The following is a 21525-nucleotide window of genomic DNA, read 5'->3' as shown; positions in this document are numbered from 1 at the left end:
CCCATTCAACTGCCACTGCCGCCCCCCTTCAACTGCCACTGCCGCCCTTCAACTGCCACCCCCCCCTTCAACTGCCACTGCCGCCCCCTTCAACTGCCACCCCCTTTCAACTGCCGCCCCCTTTCACCTGCCGCCCCCCCTTCAACTGCCACCCCCTTCAACTGCCACCCCCTTCAACTGCCACCCCCTTCAATTGCCGCCACCCTCTTCAACCTCCACCCTTTTCCACGGCGCCCTTCTCTTCCTGGTGCCCCCTTCAGATGTTTCCCAGCCACTGCCACCGAATGTCACCGCTGTCCCTGAACCTGCCCAGTCTTCCCACCCCCGCAACCGCCACCCCCACAACTGCCAACCCATCTAACTGCTGCCCTCTCAACTGTCATCCCGTTAACTGCCACAACCATTTAACTGTCATTCCCTCAATTTCTACCCAGTCTCACTTCTGCCCCCGGGTACTACCACTTCCCTCGTCTGCCCCATTCCCTTCAACAGCACCCCCCCCCCCACCTCAGCTGCCACTACCTCAATCGCATTTCCTTCCACCTTATTTCCCATCACCTCCTTGGTGCATTATGCTGGTTCTTATATTTGCTTACGAGCAGCACGTGCCGCTGTGAGTCTGCGGATCTCAACGGAAGGGCGGGGTCTTTATGTGCATGCGTACGTGTGTGTGCGCGTGTGCGTGATTCTGGGCCTCCCTTAGGTCGACTTAGCCTCAAATGAGTACCTGGTACTCACCACTGGGGAGACAAAGGCGGTCGGGCATGGTGTTGGCCACCCACCTCCTCGCATTCATAGGTGCTACTCGCTAATAGCACTCGCCCTATATGGAAGATTTTTGTCTATCTTTGTGTGTGAGCAGGCGGCCGTGACATCCAAGCTGCTGATGGTGCTGCTCTCGCTCGTCTTCTACCTGACACTCTCCAAGGCCTTCCCCGTGTCGCTCAACGCCGACGAGGCGTTCATCGCCTCGGCGCCGTTGCACGCGCGCCTCTGCTACCTCTACGTGTCCTGCCAGGGTGGGCGGCCCAAGTACTACTTCGCCTGGACTCTGGGTGAGTGTGAAGCAGTGGGCTCGGTGTTCATTTAATATGGATTTTTGGCATTAGGCCATGTAATTATCTGGCCAGAATGTCTGCCGTAATACCATCCACCAACGTCCAGCACCAAACATATTTAGTTGTCACGTGCGCAAGAGTTTTAACGCGTCGGTTATTTTAGTTTCAGCTCACCGGTAAGATGTTCCACTTTAGTCGGTGTTTATAGTCGTCTCAATCGAGCTGACGACAGCGCGCACCGCCATTTCATTAAAGTTCTAGACTGTGGATATTCATTTGGTGAGCATTTGGCCGTGCGCACGGCCACCCTGCCTGCCGCTAGCGCTGTTGCTTCACACCCCGCGCATCCCGTGCGCTTTGTGTGTCTTCGGCAGCGGATGCGATCAACAACGCGGCCGGTTTTGGCTTCAACGGTTACGACAAAAACGGCCGCAGCAAGTGGGACCTGGTGTCTAATCTAAACATCTGGAACATCGAGGTACGACGAGCCCTTGCGCAAGTCGTGCAATGAGCGTGCACGCGAGGACAACTCGCTAACCAAGCTATATCTGCGAGCCGCTATGATCACCATCTCTTAATAGGAAGTCACTGGAGTTATGCACTTTTAAATGTAGATTAACAACTAATTTCTTTAGAACTGCTTTTTGTGTTTATTTTGTTGTCCTTCCCTCGCACCTCCAATTACCGCGGTTGGCTACCTATGATGCGGAAGAAGTTCAACATACATCTCTCATGGTCTTGCGATCCAACTTGCTCTCGTACACTAGCTACATCTCATTGCTCCACCTCTGTGGTGGTCGTCCTCTCAGACATGTTCCGCTTTTGGCCACCACTCCCTTCCCAGTCTTGTCCACTTGGCGTCATCCCTCATCGCGACGTGTCCTGCCTGACCTCACTTGCCTTTCCTCAGAATTCCACGTCTCTAGCATTTGTTCTCTATTCCATTTGCTCCTTTTTCTGTCTATCATAGTAATTACAAGCATGTATCTCCGTTTCTTTACGCTTTTGTCAACTTTTGTCCCTTGATTCTGTTCCTAATACAATATCTAGAAATACGCAGTAAATTTAAAACGTTCCTCTTTCAGTGCATTGATATACTGCTCTTGATTAAATTACATTTTCAACAGCACCCCAACCTTCACTGGCTCACCTATTTATTTGAAATAAAATGTGATCTCAGTCCACCTAAAGAAAATGCCACAGTTTATACTCCATTGTGTTTTCTAGTCGTGTACCTCCAATAACAATGGCCTATTGCTACACTAACTTTGTTGTACTTACTGTCAAATAGATTCTAGGAAATATTAATTAATAGTAATTTACCATTATGCCTGGCTTAGTATGAATTGGAATTTCATGAAGTGGAAACTTACACAGTTATCTCGTCCCTCACAAATCAAGGACTTGGGAAAAACTAAATATAGAAATGATATCAAACTATGTTATAACAAAGGAGCAGCGACGCTGACATGGCATGAAGAAAGTCACAAATCAGAAGAGGAGTCTGGTAAAGAGACACACTCTTATTAAGGATATTCACAACGATATCACAAGACTTTTTCTCCAACTTGGATGAGAGTTATGAGTAAAAGGCATAGATCTAAATTGAGAATGAGTATCAACCCGACCATCGCAGATTTGCCGCCGATGACAATCGTTATCAATCACCATTGGAAATTAACTACAGGAGATAGTTGAATAACTGGTTTTAAAACAGTCTGCCTCAGCAGCAGACCACGCTTTCCCACCTGATGACGGATGCTTGTGTTGCGCCCGAAACGTCGTGATTTATTTTATTTTCTACCTATGTGACTTTACCGAAAGAACCAAAGAGTATGGATTCCTGCAGTCACGAAAGCTTCAAATCAAGATTGGTTAGAGAATGATACAAATTTGGGCTAAAGATAAATATGAGGCATGATGACAAAGCCTACCATTGGAATATCAAGGGGAAGGCCGTTATTTTCATTTAGTAATTAGAAGAGGGCTGGGAACGGAGGGGGTGGGAAATGACTAACAAGTGAGAGAGTTAGGAGCTGCGCCCCCTATTGGTTGAGGGGCATGGGGCGTCACGGTGGTGAGATGTTAAGTACCTCGCCTGGTATACAGGAGGTCGTGGGTTCGATCCGACCATGACGCCTACATATTTGGAGTTTACACTTCTCCCCTTGGGCGCGTGGATTTTTCTCCGGGTCCTCTGGTTTTTCCCTCCACATTTAGAAACAAAATGTGTTTAGAGTATTTGGCTGCAATACATTTCCATGAGATAAGCCACTTCGTTGAGCTATCATTTGTGGCCAGGTCGCTTCTGATAAAGAGCTATATAGCTCAGTGGGCCTTAACTGGTAAAATAAAAATAGTTGAGTATTTTGTTTTGTATTTCAAGCAGTTTGCAAGGTGGCACTGAGCCCAGGGTCCCGGATGTGGGGATCCTCTAAGAAGGGACCTCGTGTTCTTTTGAAATCTGCCTCCTTTTAAACATGTAGAAACAGGTTGTACAGAAAGGCATAACAGTTGTTCGAAATTTTTAATAAAATGAAAAATTTCCTTTACCAACCAACATTGACTCCTCTGCGAGTTTAGTTTTTTTTCTTTGCCACGAAAGTTACTCCTGTTTAAAGTAATGTCTCAAAAAACTGGGTGCAATATGTAGTTTTGTAATGTTTAACGCACAAGCTTAGTGCATTGTGTTTTTACAATTGGAAAATGTATGTTTGTTTTGTCGCTACAGACAGCAACCAGCTTCAAAATGTTCATCGATAACTGGAACATACAGACTGCACTTTGGCTGAAACGGTGAGTTCACATTGTGTGTTTGCTTTCCACGTAGTTAACCCATGTCACGAGATAGATTGAGAAAACGTTCCAGGTTAAGTATTTCCATGCACAACCAAGCATTGGACAGTACTCCCACCTGCATTGGCAGTCTTGACCCAATCATAGCAACTTCACATTCATGTCGTGGGGACAAGTCTCTCCGTATAATGAATATTGTTGACTTCCCACATTTATCAGCCGGAGGTGGGGCGTTTTAAACATTCAAATCGTATTTTTTTTGCCCCCAAGCCACCCAGCTACACGACTTAATATTGCAACTTGATCAGTTGTGAGACTATTGTGACCTTTAACCTCCACGTGACCCCTTCCGTATGACCTCCGACCCCTCTATGACCCCCCCCACCACGTTCATACAACCCGTGTAATCTCTGACCCCATCCGACCTCTCCACGTGCCGGCAGGGTGTGCTACGAGCGAGCTGCACAACACCGAACGGTGGCGACGTTCGTGCTGTCAGCTGTGTGGCATGGAGTCTACCCCGGATACTACTTCACCTTCCTCACCGGCATCCCCATGACCATGGCAGCTCGAGCGGTGAGCCCCTCCTCCCCACATTCCCCCTCCCCCCCCCGCCATCCCCCCCCCCCAGCAAAAACTCCTTACACTTTTCAAATTTCGCACCCCCATTTATTTATCTTTTTTTTCTTCATTTCTCTCTCTCTTGTGTTCCAATTATACCATAGGTTTCACGTTGTCATGAAACAAAGACATTCCATTTGGGCAACCTTCGATTGTGTAGTCCACCGCGATGAGTCGGAAGCAACGGTCCTCATCGTCACCATCATCGTTCAATATCACCACTGCGCCTGCCGTGCAGTCAGTCATCTTGCCCTGCAAGGAGATGCCCCAGAATGTCTTCTGAAGTTGCCTGAATAATTCCTGTAGGGGGGTGCTCCTTTTACACGTCGTGCAAGGTGTGTTCATTGCATGTCAATAATTTTAATTTAATAAAATAAAAATCTGTAATAAGCCACATTAATCTTCTTGGTTCTTTCGGTAAAGTCACGTAGAAGGGAAATAATAAAATGATAAAAATTTAACATAATAAAATAATTCTCACGACGTTTCGGCCACAACGCAAGCAGCCATCCTCAGGTGAAGAACAGATCTGTCGGGAAGAGGACGGCTGCTTGCGTTGTGACCGAAACGTCGTGAGAATTATTTAATTATGTTTTATTTTTTTTATTTTATTCTTTCCCTTCTACGTGACTTTACCAAAAAAACCAAGAAGATGAATCCCTGCAGTCACGAAAGCTTTAAATCGAAATTTAAGCCACATTAAGTGAACAACAAAAAACCCCCATTGAATACGATGAGTTATTTTTGCGACTTTTCTGAGACTGTGAACTTAGTAGTGCCACCTGAAGTGCTCTGCCGCAGCGTCTCGCATACACACACCAAGGTGCAATGTAGCGGTGTGCGTGGTCTGCATTTGAACCGTGTGACTACTCAACAATTTTCGTCAAGGGGAAGTTGTAATCTTTTCCTCTTGCTGGTTGTTGAGGCAATTGTCCGTCTGTTGTTGGGTCATGCGGAGGTGGAACAGTCGTGCATGTGAGATAGCTCTTCAGCTGCAGGCCAACGTGTTTCCTGTATGAGGCAGTAAAGAAAGTACGTGGATGACATGACTACTCCGTTATAGGTCTCCACCTACGATTTCCTTTAATTCCCAAAACGTTATGCGGAAATGACCACTCATACCAAAACATATCCATTTAAATAGTCTTGAGACTCGATCAGGCTTTACTGGGTAGATATTTCAAATGATACCTTACTTAAAGAATATATAACTAAGTAATTGCTATATCCGATCAATGGCTTGTTGCCAAATCTCTTTATGCAAGCCACTTAATCGAAACACTGGTTTACACGTCTGTGTAAATAATTATGTACTGCCTATAATTCCACTGTATGTGTTTATTTTCCAAACCCAGTGGCTGTTACATCCTGAAAAGTGAATAATGAAAGGCAGGGAATTAAAAAAAAGAGAAAAAAACGTAAGTCAGATTTACATTGCACACAAAACGTTAAAGGCTCCCAAGGTATCGCGAGGTTCAGACCTGACACGAGAGAGAGTTCCAAGGTGGGTGGGTGTACGAGCTTCCAGAGCAGTGAGGGTGTGTCATGGGTGACTGAGCAAAATCCAAAGCTAGAAGGGTGCATTGGTTCGTGGATGTCAACAGATTGGAATGGGGGTATTTAAAAAGCAATGGCTGTTCGAGTCTCAAGACTTTTGTTCAGGAGCGTACTGCATTTTGGATGTTTGGCCAATTCGTGGATAAGCTTTGTGCTTTAGGGAAGAGGAAATGGGAAGGTTGTGATTCTGCGAGGTGTTCAGGACACGATGGCAGTACACCAATCGATTGAATGTATCTGTGCAGAAACTTTCGTGGTATTCTTTAATATGTGTTAAGTTTTTGTCAACTTACTCCATTGTTCTACCACAAGCGAAAACGTCGTTAATAGAATTTAATTTGAATGGAATTGCATTTGAATGCAGGGCACTCAGGAAATTTGAGATGTATTGATGCATCCCTGAATAAATAATTACCAGAAGTCCCACCGCGCAAATGAGGGGATTAACACTCATCGCCCTGCACAAGCGGGAATCACGGCCCAATTTCTCACCTTACCATGTGTTGGGTCATCTTGCAGCCCAGTGGGTTTAGAAGTTTTACAAATCCACGTAATCCACCACCCGTTGTCTCCAAATTACCCGACGGCAGCAATGAGCCACCACACCCTGTAACACCTTTCGCTCGCCACATCAAATTGACTGAGCGCTCTTGCGTGCGGTGCGGTGTATGCAGGTGCGGAACAACTTCCGGCACCTATTCCTGGGCTCACGAGGCCTCAAGGTGGCGTACGATGTGGTCACGTGGGCCTCCACGCAGATGGGCATCGCCTACACGGTGGCGCCGTTCGTGCTGCTCGCCACGGAGCCCACGCTGCGATTCTACAGGTCAGCAGCCAGATGTGGGAAATGTAATATGTACCTATTTTTTTCTTCGAACGTGTGCCTTCTCGGCCGAGCCAGGCCACAACATCTCCGTCTGCAATGCTCAGTGCTCTCAGTCCTCCTGAGCAGCCTGGCCAGAGGGCAGTCCTCCGCAATTTGGGTCACAGTTTGTAGCTGTCCACATTCACAGCTCCGCTCGGGCAACGCAACTTGCAAATATTCCACGACCTTCCACGGTCACCTGGCCCAGGTCTGTAGTTGAAACTTTTAATGTCCATTTTGCTTAGCAGCCATCTCTACCAATCGTGATCATTTAGTGCAGGCAAGCTGATTTAAATCACCCAGGAGTTTGGCTAAGTGGCGTCCACAAACACTAGCGTCTGCCCGCGCACGCAACTTATGGTTGGACGCTTTATCGGTATTTGGCACTCGTAAGTCCTGCTCCTCCGGGCCCAGCCCGAAACTGCAGAGCACTCTAATGTTTAAGCATAACATCCCTGCGGCAGAATTGATCCATCCTTCACCGCAAGGCTGAAACAGTGGATTAGCATGGCATGGCCGATCGATCCGATACAACAAGGCCAATTAAGTGGATTCTGGGTGGGCCCAGCAGTTGATGCACTCGCTCAACACACATCCAGTTAAACACTAAGCAAAGTCAACATAGCATTTCCTGTGAGAGGCACACAACTGTTAAAATAAGTAAATTACATTTAATCAAATAGCCATCGTGTATGTATGTACGTATGTTGAACTTCTTTCGCACCGTACGTAGCCAACCGTGCTAATCGGAGGCGGCCATGCCGTAGCTACAGATTTTTGAGCGATCGGCCATTGCCTTTGACCTTGGATTAGAGTCGTCGTTCGCGGTCCTGGCCTCGTGAGTGCCCACCCTGTGGCCGGTAACCGACAACTCCTCCGTTGTACCCCCACCGCCGTGTGCGCCCGTAGCTCCATGTACTTCCACTTCCATTTGCTGTCGCTGATGGCCGTGTTCCTGCTGCCGAGCCGACGGAGCGGCCCCAGGGGGAGCGCGGGCTCCGGGAATGACGTCACGCCACACCAGAAGCCGCTCAACAACAACTGCTCCAACGGCTGTAGCTGTGGGGTGCCGTCGGCACCACGGTTGCCGGTGCCGCCACCGCCACGCGCCAAAATCGAATGAGATCGGCCGTCTCCAGCACAACCAAGCAGTGAGCACGGTCCTAAGAAGCACGCCCCATGTATTTTTTTTTATGACCGTCCCTCACAGACTCCTGCAAGAAGGGGGGTGGGGGGTGGGGGGGGGGTCTCATGTGGAGAGAGAGTGCTGGGGAGTACAAGAACTCTCTGGCTTTTATTAGGGAGGGCTGGGTTTGTAGGGAGGCTGGTGGTGGTGCTGGGGGAAAGAGAGGGGTCTGGGAGGGTGTGGGAGTAAATGACACAATACAGAACACCAGGCTTTTAGGCCAATGTATTTTTTAAAAGTCGTAAATAATAGAAAAATGTAACATTCAAGCGCTGTATTTACAAAATTGTACTTAAATGGTTATGAAATAAAAATTGTAACAAGTGCCTTAGATCAGCGATTACAAATGCCAAACCTCGATGAGCATCATCCTTGGCCCGGCTCTTCGTGTTTACCAGTCTCCTCCGTCCCCATGCACACCAGCACAACAGATTGAGTTGCGAGCCACTGCATTGTATTAAAGTGTCCTCCGACCTTCGGAGGCTGAGGAAACACGGCCGTAGTCTGTAGACCATTAGCTTGGGGGGCAGTGTTGTTTGGCAGCAACAGTAAGTGGGAAAAAAGTATAATTGTTATTGTTTTTAGTTTAGGAAAATTGTATGGAAAGCCACACTATGAAAGATTTAAAGTGCCAGACAACCAAAAATATTCTTTCCTGGGCCATCACAATGCGATGAACACTTGGAGTTTGTGGTCTATTTGGTCTAGCAAAAATGTAATTAGAAATTCTGGAATGCCATTACCTCATAAAAACATTTAAACATAAGCTCACTTATTACTATTTTTAATAGCAGTTACACATATATTTTGTCTTAACACCAAAACAAGACAACATTTTTTGTTTTAATTACTGAAAGCAAAATTTATATTGTGGAAGACTTTTATTTACTTGGGCCTAGTTATGCAGGCTTCGTCCTGAACAAACTCAGAGCCTCTCACACCAAAAGCGCCTTAAACATAGCAGTACTATTTTTCTAAATACTTTATGTACACAAGTTTTATTACAATTAAATTGTCAAACATAGAAAAATTGGCACGTAGGTTTAACAAACTAATCCCACTCGAAAAGATGTTCAAGAAACATAGGTTGTTTTTATGTACAAACATTCGTTTATTGATTGCAATACAATCAGTTCTCATCAGAATAAACAAAAAAAACTGTATTATATGTTATTTACCACGCAGCCATATTTTAAAATTTATTTTAAATGTAAACTTGACCTATGAACTACGATGAAAATTTGCTGCGAGGTCCAATGCACAGTTGATTAAAATCCTGTGCTGAGTATTAGCAGAACTAGTTTATAGGATTTTTTACTTGAGTTGTCCAACTTAAATTCATCAAGTGATGAATTGCTGATCTGTGACAAAAATATTAATTTAATCATCCGCAGTAATGTTTTAAAATGTGTACCAATAATTCCAATAACTTTTATTGAGGGATTGAAGTTATTATTCATTATAAGAGACTATTCATTGTTTTCTCACACACGTGAGACTCGAAAAAGCTAACAAAAATATTAGGACAACATATTTGCATCTTATGCTTGTTTCACTTCTACAAATTGCATTTTTTTTATTCCTTCTAAACCTCAATTTACCATCTGGATTCTATATTATAGCAAACCTCTTACAACCCAGCCTTTATGTATGATTCTAGCAGTCTCATGCTCGCATGATTAGCTGCTCGTCTCACAGGACCATATTCATGACAGTCCTGAACAGATTTATGAATTGGATATAAATTAATAGGCCACCTCTTCCAATCAGGCTGCTGTCGACAGTATCTGCAGCCCACCGTCTGGCCAGCTGTGCCTCTACACCTTCCCACTTTTTTTCAATTTTCCCCCAGTATAGCGGGGGAGGGGGGGGGGGCGACAGCCGCTCCACGCCAATGTCCCGTTGTTGTCCTAATGTTCCGATGGCTTCTCAAACATGAAGAAAAGACGACTCTTACGCGAATGACCACTAATTGTTTGCCAAGCGCGTTCGTACAACGCCCGGCCACCGTGGCATAGGGCCCAAGCGTTGCGTTGCGCCGGGGCGCAAGGCCCACCGCGCTGCGACGCGCTCCATAACGATGAGAGTCCCCACGTTGCCGAGAGCCGATCTCCGGCGAGTGACGCGACGGTGGGGGACGGAGTTTCTGGCAACGCGCGTTTGGTCGTGCCATGGAGCGGGGAGGGGTCATGGTGTTTTTTTTGTTTGCGCGTTCTAACGTTGCTACGACTCTAGTAACCTTTACCTCAGACAGGCCGGTTGCGGTTACCCTCTCGTGCCGACCGTTTTATTTTTGTATCTTTCTCGTTAGGTGCGTCTGTCTGATACCTTTGGCTGTGCAGACGCTCCGTTAACTAAGAACGTGTTCAATGAAATTCAGCAGAAACAGATTACCATACAACTGACTCTTTTTATGTGATATCTCGCACTCTGTTAAGTATCTGTTTTGCCGAGCAGTGAATGCGCTGTCACCACGGAGCCTTTTTCATGGTGTCGGTGGTTCGATTCCCGCCATTGTCGCCTGGTTATTTCTCCGGCAAAATTAACTAAAGTGAGCAGTGCCCTCAGCTGGCTGAAGCACTTTGAGACCAGAGGCCTAGTTTGTGTTGGCAGAAAGGCATTTTTTGTAGATTTTTCGTTAGAGAGCGGCCAGATTGCTATTATACTTTGCCTGTTTGGCCATTTTTATACTGTAAAATCTGAAAAAAGTTTCCGTCAGCACATTATTCAGGCCCTGGGATGTCAAAAGGCGTTTTAGTAATGAGGTTATGCTAATAATTGCTGTGTCTATTGAAATGAAATCATTTTCATGATTAAAAAAATATTTAGTATTCAGTATTCCCCTTCACACATCCGTGGCCTAGTGCCCATGAAATAATGGAGCACTCACTCATTGCAGTTTGGATGCAGCTTGCATTATTATGCATGAGCTATTTTCAATATAACTAATTAATAAGGTACAACACAAATGCGCAATGCAATACCATTTGCTCTTACAAAACGTCACTTCATAATACAAGGCGCATCCTCATTTATTGGACTGGCTTGCCAGTGATTTTCATTTACCCCTGGAGTGCGTACAGTCATGTATTTTGTGAAATGTGTGTTTTACCATTTTGTGTCTTTGGGTTGCTGTTTTTAAAAAGAAAAAAAGATCGTCAATTTTAATCAAACGCTTGTTTAAACTCGGCACGTGTTTGCACTACAGATTTATTTTTATTTTGTGTTTCGGCAGCGGTCTTTATTGACTTGAAGAAGGCCAGATAATGTGCACGGCTGCAGACTTGTGGAATTTAATGTTTGGAATTTGTACGATTAGGCCAGGACCCTTGTGGCTTATTTAGAGGTGTTTCTAATTTCGAATCATACAGTTCCATGAGCGTGTTGCATTGGTAAATGTGTCGTGCGTTATTGCAGGAACAAAGTACAGCGAAACCTCGCTACGACGTTTTTAAGGGGACCCGCCAAATCGAATGTTAGAAAATGTAGAGCAATGAGACGGATGACTTTTGAGGGGGGGGGGGGGCTTTAAAATAGGACGTAAAATATGTAAACATTCTCAAAGTGGAAATGTTATTACAAGGTTCCACCATAAATAGCTCCTCCAAGCATCCTTCCTGCTACACCGCTGCGGCCTACTAATTCACCCAAAGGGGAGTGCACCTTTGCAGGGCAAAATCTAGTCAAGGTTTGCTGAAAGGTTGTTTTGAAATTTTGTACCATTACATTCACAAGCATTGGAAACCAGGCACATTCGTGGCTGGCCACTTTGAAGCACACTTCAAATCTGCAGGACTGGCTGAGTGCTGTGATCCTTGATTTACCCAGCCACCTCCTTGTATAGTTACATATTATTTAATAATATACCTTTTTTATAATACTACCCAAACTTTTAACTGCAATATTCAAGTACGATTTTAATTTGTATTGCTTACATCTGAACCAATCCTAACCTTGACTCACCTCTCCAACCTTGCCTAGATTCCAACTCGTACAGATGATGCCACTCTGGGTCACTCCGCTAGGGCACAGTTGGTACGGAAAGGATGTGTGCATAGTGCAGTCAGTGTCTGTGCAAGGAGGAGGCAATCATGAGTTGACCAAACATCCCACATTTTGATGAAGGCGTGGGACAAAACCCGTGTTTCGTTGTTGTCACTCCGCGATTTTAAAGTTGCTGCTTTTAGGCCCAGTTTACAGCCACTGTAAATGCTGGAGAGGGTTCAGCTCTGTAGTTCTTTGGAGCTGTGATCATTGATGCGAGACGCCACGATGGCAAGATGTTAACTCCCTCACCTGATATGCAGGAGGTCGTGGATTCAATCCAAACCCTGGCGCCTGTTGTATATTTGGAGTATGTGTGATCTTCCCCGTGGTCGCGTGGATTTTTCTCCGGGTCCTCCGGTTTTTCCCCTCCACATTTAGAAACATACGTTCAGCGTATTTGGCTGCTATAAATCTCCACATAAGCCACTTCATTGAGCTATTATGTGTGGCCATGTCACTATTTAAAAATAGCTATATAGCTGAATGGGCGTTACCTTGTAGAATAAAAACAAATGTTATAGTTTCATAGTGGAACTCTCAAAACAACACTCGACAATGCTCAGCTCGGCAATTGCCTTTGGCTGCCTTGTCATCATGAACGGATTTCGTGAAGCCACGTTCAAACCCGGCTGCACGCCTCGCCGCCACAGTGTGTATGGAGGGCTGCTCTGGGTGTAGGTGGTAATGGGTGCAGCTCTTCGTTAACTTGCTCATGTAACAGCTGGTGGAAGGACCTCTAATCAAGGGAGCTCATTTTTAGGCTCACAAGGTGTTGTGCGCGTGTTTTCCCGTGATTCTGTACGGCACGTGTGTCTTCTTCATCTTGTGCATGCAGATGAACCAATTACGTAGCGGGACACGGCCTTATTAATCGCACAAAAGGCCTTCCCGTGACCATCCCACGAAATGGTTGTACATTAACATAACACTCTTGACTAGGAGTGCTTGCCAAATTTTATGTCAAGTGAATGGAAGCATTTACCTCCAATTGTACGTGCTTCTGTCGGGTTTTAAAGTTAGAGCTCTGATGTTTTAAAATGTGGACCTGTTGCGAAAAGAATAATGTTTTTTTATTATTAAACGAGTTTACAATCACGTTGTGTTTCAGTGTGTATGTGTGTTTGTGTGTATTTAAAGGCATTCATGCCCCCAGGTACGCGAAGCCTTTTTTCCAATAACTCAACCAGATGACGGGTAAATTTCGATTTAAAGCTTTCGTGACTGCAGGGATTCATCTTCTTGGTTCTTTCGGTAAAGTCACGTAGAATGGATATAATAAAATGATAAAAATAAACAATAAAATAATTCTCACGACGTTTCGGCCACAACGCAAGCAGCCGTCCTCAGGTGAAGAACAGGTCTGAATCAATTTTCAGACGCTGTCTTTCCGACAGACCTGGTCTTCACCTGAGGACGGCTGCTTGCGTTGTGGCTGCAACGTCGTGAGAATTATTTTATTATGTTTTATTTTTATTATTTCCATTCTACGTGACTTTACCGAAAGAACCAAGAAGACAGATGACGGGCATTAAGAAGTTCTACGTTTTTAAATCACTGACATTTGAAGTTTAAATAAAAGACATGCGAAAATTAACAATTTGCAAGGATAAATATATGGGTTAAGTTCTCATTCTTGTGCTAGACGCCTAGACTTTCAATATTCTCTCTGTCCTGTTGCTCATTACAGTGCCGCACTTAGCAGAAATGTTTTAATGCCCAACATCCGCTGTTGCTGTGAGCCACAGGACCAACGGCAGAGGGCAGCACAACCACAGGAATGCCTCCTGCTGAACCTCGACAATAGACTTGAGCTGAGTTATTCGGTGATGGATGCATCACCAGCCCGTGGCTGGCCAGGTGTTACAGGCTGAGCGGGTGGCGAGGTGGACAGGAGGTGACAGTGCCGAATGATTCACCCCCTCGCGCGTGTGCGAGGCGTAGCAGACTCTCGGTTTTGGAAGGGAATCCAAACGCATGTGAATAGAAAGTGGCCGAATATCCCAATGCAGGACCCTCACTAGAGCATTGAGACTCGATGAGGCTTCTGTGGGTAAACGCGTTTTTTTATATTCACATATAACAATTAGGTTAACTCCTATTTTTGGTTCTTTCCGTAAAGTCACGTAGAAGGAGAATAATAAAATAAATAAAAATACAAAAAATATAACTATAAAAATTCTCACAACGTTTCGACTGTAACACAAGCAATCATCATCACACATGATGATGATCATCACACCTGATGATGATTGCTTGCGTTGCAGTCGAAACGTGAGAATTTTTATTGTTTTATATATTTTTTTTTTCCCTTCTACGTGACTTTACCGAAAGAACCAAGAATATGAATCCCTGCAGTCACGAAAGCTTTAAATCAAAATGTAGGTTTAACTCCGTTTAGCCAAGTGCTGTGGTGAACAGCGGGAATACCATGCCGTACAGCAATGTTTAATTCCAGTTAAAACCGCCGTCGTGATCTATGTTAAACCGAACCGTAAAAGCCATCAAAACCTGAGAACAGCAGAGGTGGGTGGAAGAATTCAAGCCTTTCAAAACGTTGACTTAGATCTACTTTCCCTTTTTCCCAAGAGCGTTGCAACTCCAGAGGCTTTAAACAAGACAACACGCATGTGTATTAAACACCTTTGTGCATATGCAAACAAATCATCGCTATTTTCTGAAGTGCCACAATGCAATTGTTTTGCATAATGCTCTGTCCTTTTGACGCATTTTCCATCTTGTTTGACACATGGGTTTTCAGCGCGGGTGATTATGTTATGATATGGGATTTTTCTCATAATTTACGGATTTAAACCCCCAGAGGTGCAAAGTCGCAGAAACGCATTGGCAAATGCAGCACAAAAAAACATGGAACGTTGTGCCAACTCTGGGGCAACCACGTGACGACGTTGGGCCACACGTGGCACATTTACTTGGTGAATATCTTGAGGATTTTCTTTAACCGGTCCTGGTCACCAAACACCCAATCCAACCGCAAACTGACACCATCGTGGTGAAGCACAGTATGGCCAAACAATGGCATTCACCCAGCAGTGCATGAACAAAGGTCTAAGCACAATCAAAATTGTTACCATATACCTACTATAATCACCCAGGAATGTCTGTGCTTAACGCTCGTGACGTCACTCCGACATCAACCAGCTACCCCTCATTAATAATCATGAGCAGGTGACGTCCTCCAAATGGACATCCCTCATTAATAATAATGAGCGGGTGACGTCACTCAATATGGAGTACACCCCCCTTACTAATAATCATGAGCAAGTGACGTCACTCCACATCGAACAGCCCCCCTCATTAATATTCATGAGCAGGTGACGTCCTCCAAATGGACATCCCTCATTAATAATAATGAGCGGGTGACGTCACTCAATATGGAGTACACCCCCCCCTCACTAATAATCATGAGCAAGTGACGTCACTCCACATCGAACAGCCCCCATCATTAATATTCATGAGCAGGTGACGTCCTCCAAATGGACATCCCTCATTAATAATAATGAGCCAATAATTTTGACTTAACTTTCGTGACTGCAGGAATTAATATTCTTTGGTTCTTTCGGTAAAGTCACGTAGATAGAAAAATAAGAATAAAAAATTCAGTGAATAGAAATAATAATAAAAACACTAATGTAGACTGTAGCCTGGTTCTTAATCGGAGTGAGTGTACTGGCAATCTATAATGTAGACTAGCAATGGTTATTAAGCTGTGTGAGTGTACTGGGAGTCTATGATGTAGATTGTAGCCTGGTTTTTAACCTCGGTGAGCGTACTGGTAGTCTATAATGTAGACTGTAGCAATGGTTAATAAACTGAGTGAGCGTACTGGCAGTATATAATGCAGACTGTAGAACCCTCACGTCACGCGATCTCCGTAACGCTATTGAGACATCAAAGTAAGAAGGACGTCATCATGAACAAGGGATTATAACCTTAAAATGAAATAGGTCTGTGTCACCGGGCCCTTACAAATTGCACACGAATGGATGCAATGAAAATCCCGTCGCGGTCTGCTTTTGGCTTGCTTAAGTTTCAGATTTACTGCAATACACCCGTCCTTGGATGGGCAAAAGGCGAGTTATGCATATCCACGCAATAGTCTGTTCAGAAGCAGGGTGGGTTTCACCCAGGGGCGGTTTCTTCATTAGGGCGATTGGGCGACGCACCACCAATCTCAGCCGTCACTGTGCCTCTGGATATAGTCCAATCAGCGTCATGTCACGTTCTGTGGAGTACCGCCTCTTTTTGGGCGATATCACTCCGGCTGAGAATCGCCCCGAGTGGTCCCATAGACTTACATTCAAAGATGTTTTTTTTCGAACGGGGGCGCTGCAATGCATTCTCTATGGCTTCCGGGAGGGCTCGCACTAACGTGCTTACGTCATCATACGTAAGCAACATATAAGAATATGTTCGTAGGGTCGCTGTTTATTTTCGACATCACGCTTCCATCTCTCGCCTTCATTTGTATTTGTGGCGTGGAGTTGAGGCTGATGTGATCCAGGAGGGGTGGCGTGTGTTTTGAGGCCAGTGGTTCTTCACCTGGGGTGCACGCTGGACCCCCTGGGGGTGTGAGATGACCTTTCTGGGGGGGTGCAAGGCTGCAGTAAAGGTTTGGAACCACTGATTTAGGCGAACAGGCGGCGCCGGCTTTGCGTAACGATATATCCACACTAATGTCTTGCATCTTGCCCTCGCACTCCTCCACTTTGGAATTCCCTCCCAATGGTCTCCTTCCCTGACCACTCATAATGAACTTTCTTCATGCAAGAAACGTGTCGGCTCCATTTGATAGCGCTGTTTGTTGATTTTTTTGGGGGGAGCTATAGTAATTGAAATTGTAACGGTTTACAACTTAGTGACTGTTGTTGGCCCGAGCTATAGAACTAATTCCACTTGTGCCCAACAGGGAGCATCACAGCCAAAGGTTTCTTCTAAAACGTTGTAATCTCCAAGTTAAGGCAAAAGTCACTTTTGGAATTTGACTGAAGGCACAGTCATTAGTACCGTCTTTGGGCCCTACAAGACCACTTGCTGATGTAGATACACAGTTTTGTGTCAAGCCACTGCTGGATGAGGGCCTCCCCACGCCTAATGGGTCAGGAGGGGTCATTTGACCAAACTTCACCGTGCTGGTCAGTGGGGGTTGATGACAATAGGAGACATAGAAATGGGAGCATATAATAAGTACAATGCACAAAGGATTGTGTTGCACTGCCCTATTCTGCCCATCACGTATCCTTGCAGCCTAGTACAACCTGTTGTGCATGGTGATCACCCATCCAAGCACAGTCCAGGCTCACTGCACTCTTAGCTGACGAGACCGGGTGCACGAAGGCTCCACAGACATCAACGAGATGCCTGTTTAACACCACAGCCTTTTGAAACGACTGCTGCAAGCGAGCACCTGTCAAGGTTGGCAAAACTCGGTGAGGTCACGTGGCCAGTGCCACACATACTCTGTCGCATTTGTGTCTCACCTGTGCTGACATCCACCACAACACCACATCACGTGCTCATTTTCATGCTGTGCCAACCTAAGGCAGAGATGCAGGCCCAGGTCCCATGTCCAAGTCGCCTCGAGTGTGCACCATTTGGTCAGTCGCAGGGATCAAACCTTAGTTTTCTTTGATCACAATTCCACGCCACTCCCTTGCACACTCATGAAGCACACCTGCATACACGCACACAGGATAGAGCAAATAATCCCACTCGCATAACCTATACAGGCTGGTGAGGCAAGTGCTGTTAGATAATATCTATGAGGGCCGGAACAAGATAAGAGGTGGTGTGTCCAAAACCACGGCTGGCCGCCTTTGTCTCTCCAGTGTTTATGTTCACACAATCTTAATTTTGGAGCTTTAGTGACTGCAGGAATTATTCTTTGGTTCTTTCGGTAAAGTCACGTATGTTCACACACTGCACCAGGTACTCGTGCAAGACCGAGTCAACCCAAAGAACACCGATATAATCACCCTGTCCATCAATGTAATTCAAAGCGGTATCTCTCCCTGCTTTTTTACGTACTTTTCAGTTTATGCTATTCAAATTGTTAATGACTCATGATTGAAACTCGTGACCTTCATTTATCCAAGAAAACCTCACCGAGTCTCAAGACCTTTCAGGAGGGTCCTGCATTGGGATGTTTGAACAATTCCATTCGTGAGTGTGTGGCTTCATGTGGTCGGGAAATTGAAGTACTGTACAGTAATAATTTACAGCCCTCTGTCAAACTACTATTGGGTGAAGTTCTCCCTACGCTGAAAAAGCCACGGGATTTGATGGACCGTACCGTACTTGACTTTTGTCTTCGTATATTGGTCGGTTCTGCTTTTTGAAGAGGGAACGTAGACTAATCCAGATATCGGCTGCCAAATGATGTTATCCGTGGCCTGGAATCGAACTCGGAGAACCGGATTCTTGGCTCAGTGCACTAACCACTTACACTACCACTCCCCAAACACGTACACACACCCATACATCCACGCACGCAAGCACGCGTGTGGCACGGAACGCGCCACGCGGTTGCGGGGGGTGACACAGAGGCGTGTGCATCCGGCCGGCTGTGGCCCCACCCCGTGAAATGCCATCACGCGTTGTGACATGTCCTCCAGGGTAATGGGCAAATACAAAAAAATTAAACTGAATTTAATTATTTCTTCCTGGGGGATGGGGAAATTTGCCATTTATAAAATGAGAAAATAATGAGACATCGAGAATGAGTCAGCAATGCCACCTTCGCCTGTGTTTAACCCTCACAACCACAGCTCATGTCCAACAAATTTATCACAAGACGCCACAGAGCCTGGTGTAGAACTCTGCGACGTATCTTCTTGGTTCTTTCGGTAAAGTCACGTAGAAGGGAAATAATAAAATAATAAAAATAAAACATAATAAAATAATTCTCACGACGTTTCGGCCACAACGCAAGCAGCCGTCCTCAGATGAAGAACAGGTCTGTCGGAAAGACAGACGCTGTCTTTCCGACAGACTTTACCAAGAAGATGAATCCCTGCAGTCACGAAAGCTTTAAATCGAAATCTGCGACGTATGTTTGCTTGAAGGGTTAAAATGTCAGTGAGAGTTTACATTGAGTAGGACATTATTTCGTGCAGTCCGCATTAATTCGCTGTTCAGGCGCTGATTAATAGTTAAAAAAATGCGATTTAAGTTTTCTCTTAAACACACTTCCTATTACTTGAACTTCCCACAGCAGCAGTGCATGGGAGAATGACCCAGAAGTGACAGATGTGTTTTGTTATCACAGTCATCACAGTACTTTTGTTATCACAAGCAAGGTCGAAAGAACGTGGTGAGATAGACCCTGAAAGGTACTTTTGTGATCGACCCTGAAAAGTACTTTCGTGATAACAAAAGTAGTTTTCAGGCTCTATCTCACCACGTTCTCTCGGCCTTGCTCTTTAGCTGTGCCCGTGACTAATTTGCCTCTTAAGAGCAAAAAAAGCCCTACTTTCTGAGAAAGGCCAACTTAATATTAAAAAAAACAAACGCAGAATGTCATTTGGGCTGAGAATATCAAATTCATTCTAGATTTGAAGTTTTCGTGACTGCAAGGATTCATACTCTTTGGTTTTTTCGGTAAAGTCACGTAGGTGAAACATTCAAATAAATTAAATCACGACGTTTCGGGCACAACACCAGCGTCCTTCTTCAGGTGGGGACGCTTGTGTTGCGCCCCAAACATCGTGATTTAATTTCTTTTAATTGTTTACTTCCGTGACTTTACCGAAAAAACCAAAGAGTAATATCAAATTCACCACACTTGAGTACTTCATTTGATCTCGATTTGTTCAACAGGATTTGAAACCCATTATAAAGTTCTAAGATACATTTTCATAAACTAAAGTTTAAAATTCGACCACATGCAAAACACTCCTTCAACATAGAACTCGGCTAGTGTGGTGATGGTGGCGGTGGTGGTGAAGCAAGTGTAATGTTGGAGCTCGTGTGCAGTCGTGGTTGTTATTGCAGCTCGCCACTTCTCACGCGGGTTGGTGGCTGCGTGTTGGTGGCTGCGTGACTCGGTGCCCGCGTGTGCACTGTGGCCGCGCTGCGCTGACTCGGCACTTTGGCTCGCCGCACCTGTACTTCATGCAAAGTGGCAGCGGCTTTGGATGAGGACGCGGGCAGAAGTCTTCTTGCACCTGCATCCCGCCCCCCCCCCTCTCCCCCCAGGCCCCCGACTCCCACGAAGGGACGAGGCGTGTACACGCACGGCGATGATTGCGAGCTCACGCTCCTGTTCTTATTCTTAGGTGTTTTCCGGTAAAGTCACGTAGGTAAAAAAATAAAATTAATAAAGTAAAATAAAAATAAAATAAAAATCACGACGTTTCGGAGGCAACACAAGCTTCCGTCTTCAGGTGGAACCGTCACAGCACGATAGCTGTATCAAGTGAGAGAAATTCCAAGAAACAGTATTTGTATATATACTGGTTCTTGCCGAGGATGTCAGCGACGCGTTCAAGAGGTCGATGTCAATCGTCGACGGTCTGCTGAATGCGACGAGAGGGCTTTCGGAAGTTAAGAGTTCGTGGACTTTTGCTGTTCCTCCGTGAACGGAGTGCAGACTACGGTGGTTTTACGATGCGTGTGGGCCATGGCTTTGGGTTGGATGGCCACAATATCACGACTTGAAGCGGCTCTTGTGCCTTTGTTGTTTCCATTTAGATGTGCGCGTCGGCCTGTTGATCGTGTCAGGTAGACACACGTCCTCCACTCAGCCCATGCTTGATTGAGAAAACAGCAATATCACCAATTAACAAGCTACTGCGAACGATGTGTGATACTGAATTTGGTACTGATATCAAATAAATAACAAAACACTATAAACACATTTTCCCCGTAACACTGCCACCGTATTCGTCAACACTCATAGCAGAATAAGGGCCATTGGATAAAACGTCGTCTATTATCGTTTCCCTTTAAAGGGCAATGTTGTTGACGAATCCATTGAGTTTGTATATACTGACCTGTATTACCTACTACTGAGGATGTTTTCGCTGTTTCCCCGTATCTTGTTCGGCATGTGTTAGGTTGTTGTCCATCCCCCACACCTCCGATTAACACGGTTGGTTTCATACGGTGCGAAATAAGTTCGACGTACACACATAACATACATAGTGTCCAACGTTTCTCTCCACATACCAAAATACCAATGTGTCTAACGAATACGGGGTTATCAATGCGCATTCCCTGCTGTGGCGAGTGCATCAACAACGTGGACAATAACGAAGACGTTTTTCTTTTTAAGCCCGAAAAGTTCCCAGAGAATTATGAAGAAATACATTCTCGCAATTTACGCTTAGAGACAGAAATAGGAACGCGTGGATGAGAGAACCCACGCAAGCTGAACA

At 45.3% G+C, this 21525-nt stretch overlaps 1 protein-coding gene across 2 annotated transcripts in view; it reads left to right on the top strand.

Annotated features, from left to right (window-relative positions):
• The window catches only part of LOC144722317 (membrane-bound glycerophospholipid O-acyltransferase 2-like), a 56678-nt gene extending 43453 nt beyond the window's left edge, over window positions 1-13225 (top strand). The window contains exons 8-13 of one of the 2 annotated variants that reach the window (XM_078600477.1): window positions 863-1055; window positions 1433-1536; window positions 3790-3854; window positions 4298-4430; window positions 6707-6858; window positions 7807-13225. In XM_078600477.1, the coding sequence (XP_078456603.1) occupies window positions 863-1055; window positions 1433-1536; window positions 3790-3854; window positions 4298-4430; window positions 6707-6858; window positions 7807-8020 (861 nt within the window). In that variant the 3' untranslated portion in view covers window positions 8021-13225. Of the gene's footprint in view, window positions 1-862; window positions 1056-1432; window positions 1537-3789; window positions 3855-4297; window positions 4431-4579; window positions 5825-6706; window positions 6859-7806 lie in introns of those variants that run through there. The other variant, XM_078600478.1, reaches the window with a different exon arrangement.
• Window positions 13226-21525: the final 8300 nt, after the last annotated feature.

Source organism: Lampetra planeri, chromosome 14, assembly GCF_965212315.1.
Source record: "Lampetra planeri chromosome 14, kcLamPlan1.2.h2, whole genome shotgun sequence".
NCBI lineage: Eukaryota > Metazoa > Chordata > Hyperoartia > Petromyzontiformes > Petromyzontidae > Lampetra > Lampetra planeri.
The sequence above is the reverse complement of the archived record's forward strand: the minus strand, read 5'-3'. Positions and strand labels throughout refer to the sequence as shown.